This window comes from Aquarana catesbeiana, linkage group LG11, assembly GCF_042186555.1.
Source record: "Aquarana catesbeiana isolate 2022-GZ linkage group LG11, ASM4218655v1, whole genome shotgun sequence".
Taxonomy (NCBI): domain Eukaryota; kingdom Metazoa; phylum Chordata; class Amphibia; order Anura; family Ranidae; genus Aquarana; species Aquarana catesbeiana.
The window spans coordinates 280832458-280835138 of NC_133334.1; the positions used below are offsets into that span (position 1 = coordinate 280832458).

A 2681-nucleotide genomic window follows, 5' to 3' on the forward strand; every position below is an offset into this window, starting at 1 on the left:
GGGGGTCAGCGGGAGTAACATTGAGGTATGTGGGGGGCAGCTTAGTAAATGAGGGGAAGCTCTGCTGACTTCCATCATCCAATCAGGTGTAAGCAAAAATGCTGTTTTTTTTTCTTTTCCTTGCATGTGATTGGGTGTTCTGTGGACAATGAAGCTCCTCCTCATTTTCTAAGCTCTGGAGTAAATTCCCTCGCCGTCTATTTGCCTTTATTATCAGAACTGATGGTGGGAAGTTCAGAGTAGACGGGTTGCAGTGAGTTCCTCTTCCAGTCGCTCTTTGCCTCGTTATCCCCTCACATGAACACAGCGGAGATCTTCTAGGGCAGACTTGGCTCACCTCACACTGATGGACTACCTGGCGCAGGTGTCGGGATTAACCCTTTGAGTGACCTTTGAGACCTTCTAATGACGGCGGGGAGGGAACAACGTACTGGAAATAGTCGAATGCTCCGAGGAGGTATTTAGGCGGCTCTGGAAGCCTTTCACCGGCTGATGCCCCCCTCTTCTCTCCCAGGACTGCCTTTAAGGGCCCCCAGGGGCCCGGAGCACAGGTGTGCGATACACTCCCTTCATTTGCTCTGATTTCCCCTTTGGTCTTGTGGAGGAGCATCCGGTGTGAGGAGCAGCTGTGCAGTAAGACGCCAAGGTCATGTTCATGATGTTTCTTTAGACCTGCGGGGCCCCGGGGCCGGGTCACAGGTCACCTCTGCTGAGGTCCCTATTGCTGATGCACCTACCTGCTGAACGGAGAAGCCGGATGTCCACCTATTTCTGAAGGCTGAGATGACCGGAGGCCTTTGGTGTTGCCTGAAGCCCACAGCCAATGACCAGATACCAACTCATGGCTGGAATCTGATGGATGGTGGGTGACACGGTCTGGACATGGGTGGTATAATATTATAATAAAGAGACGCTAAGCGCAAATCACACACAGCAACCAATCAGAATTCATCTTGCTGAAGTTGGGTGTGTACACAACGGATCCTGACTGCTTGCTAAGAGTACCGCCCTTCGCTCTGCATTGGTGGAGAAGGATGGACGGGGCTTCAGATGGACCTTCTTCTCAGAGGAGCAGTTGGTTACATCCGGCTATAGGAAGGGTCCAGAGCAGGGTGTCAAACTATTGGGGCCACATCAGCATTATGGTTGCCCTCAAGGGGCCAGTTGTATCTGTAAGACTAGATTTCAAGAGCACCCCCCCCACCCCCATTAACATCAGATGTCAAGAGCCCTTCACCATCAGAAGTCAAGAGCTCCCCACCCTCCCTTACATGACAGTGCACTCTCCTTCCCTTGTGCTACTGGTGGGAAAAAGCTGGGAGTGGAGATGGGAAACAATAAGTGTAGGGTATGAAGGAGGACCAGAGAAGGTCTGGAGTCCCCAGAGTCTAGTGAATGTTGAGACGAGGGGGTGCTGCGGCTGCACAGGATCTGTAGGAAGAGTTCTGTCCGCCTTTGCTCAGACAGGGGGGGCTGGCAGAGATGAGCCTCACTGCAGCTGCATTGAGAGGCACAGGATCTGGAAGGGGAGTTTTGTCCTCCTATCTGCTGCTGACTGCTTGAGACCCGGTAGAGGTGTAGATGGGGGGAGTGCCGCAGTTGCAGGAGAGGTGTGGAGGGACGTATGAAATGGCCTGGCAGGCCGGATTTGGCCCACGGGCCTTGTGTTTGACATTTGTGGTCTGGAGGCCGTTATTTCTGCTAAAGGAGGCTCTACTAAATAGTGATGGGGTTTTTCTGTCGGGGTGCCCAAATTTATGCACCGGTCTAATTTCGTTTTGATGCATATTGCGCATTTTCTTACCTCATTTCACTACTGAAATATTACCGAGTCCTTCAGCTATTTACTAGATCAAAATGAAATTGCTGATCCAAAACCCAAATATTTATAAATGACAATCATGGAAATTGTCAGGGGTTCCTAAACTTTTGCAAACAACTGTATCAGGTCACTATGGAGCAAAATCTCTGAGGAACGTTTCCAACACCTTGTTGTATCTATGCCACCAAGAATGGCGGCAAAAAGGGGGTCCAACCTGCTACTAGCAAGGGGGACCTAATAAAGGGGGTCCAACCCGCTACTAGCAAGGGTGGCCTAATAAAGGGGGTCCAACCCGCTACTAGCAAGGGGGACCTAATAAAGGGGGTCCAACCCACTACTAGCAAGGGTGGCCTAATAAAGGGGGTCCAACCCGCTACTAGCAAGGGGGATCTAATAAAGGGGGTCCAACCCACTACTAGCAAGGGGGACCTAATAAAGGGGGTCCAACCCGCTACTAGCAAGGAGGACCTAATAAAGGGGGTCCAACCCGCTACTAGCAAGGAGAACCTAATAAAGGGGGTCCAACCCGCTACTAGCAAGGAGGACCCAATAAAGGGGGTCCAACCCACTACTAGCAAGGGGGACCTAATAAAGGGGGTCCAACCTGCTACTAGCAAGGGGGACCTAATAAAGGGGGTCCAACCCGCTAATAGCAAGGAGGACCTAATAAAGGGGGTCCAACCCGCTAATAGCAAGGAGGACCTAATAAAGGGGGTCCAACCCGCTAATAGCAAGGGGGACCTAATAAAGGGGGTCCAACCTGCTACTAGCAAGGGGGACCTAATAAAGGGGGTCCAACCCGCTACTAGCAAGGGTGGCCTAATAAAGGGGGTCCAACCCACTACTAGCAAGGAGAACC

General features: G+C 51.6%; 1 protein-coding gene across 1 annotated transcript in view; it reads right to left on the reverse strand.

Annotated features, from left to right (window-relative positions):
* Positions 1 to 651, reverse strand: part of NIP7 (nucleolar pre-rRNA processing protein NIP7) — a 6491-nt gene extending 5840 nt beyond the window's left edge. Inside the window, 1 exon segment of the mRNA XM_073603906.1 lies at positions 563 to 651. Within this exon segment, the coding sequence (XP_073460007.1) occupies positions 563 to 651 (89 nt within the window).
* Positions 652 to 2681: the final 2030 nt, after the last annotated feature.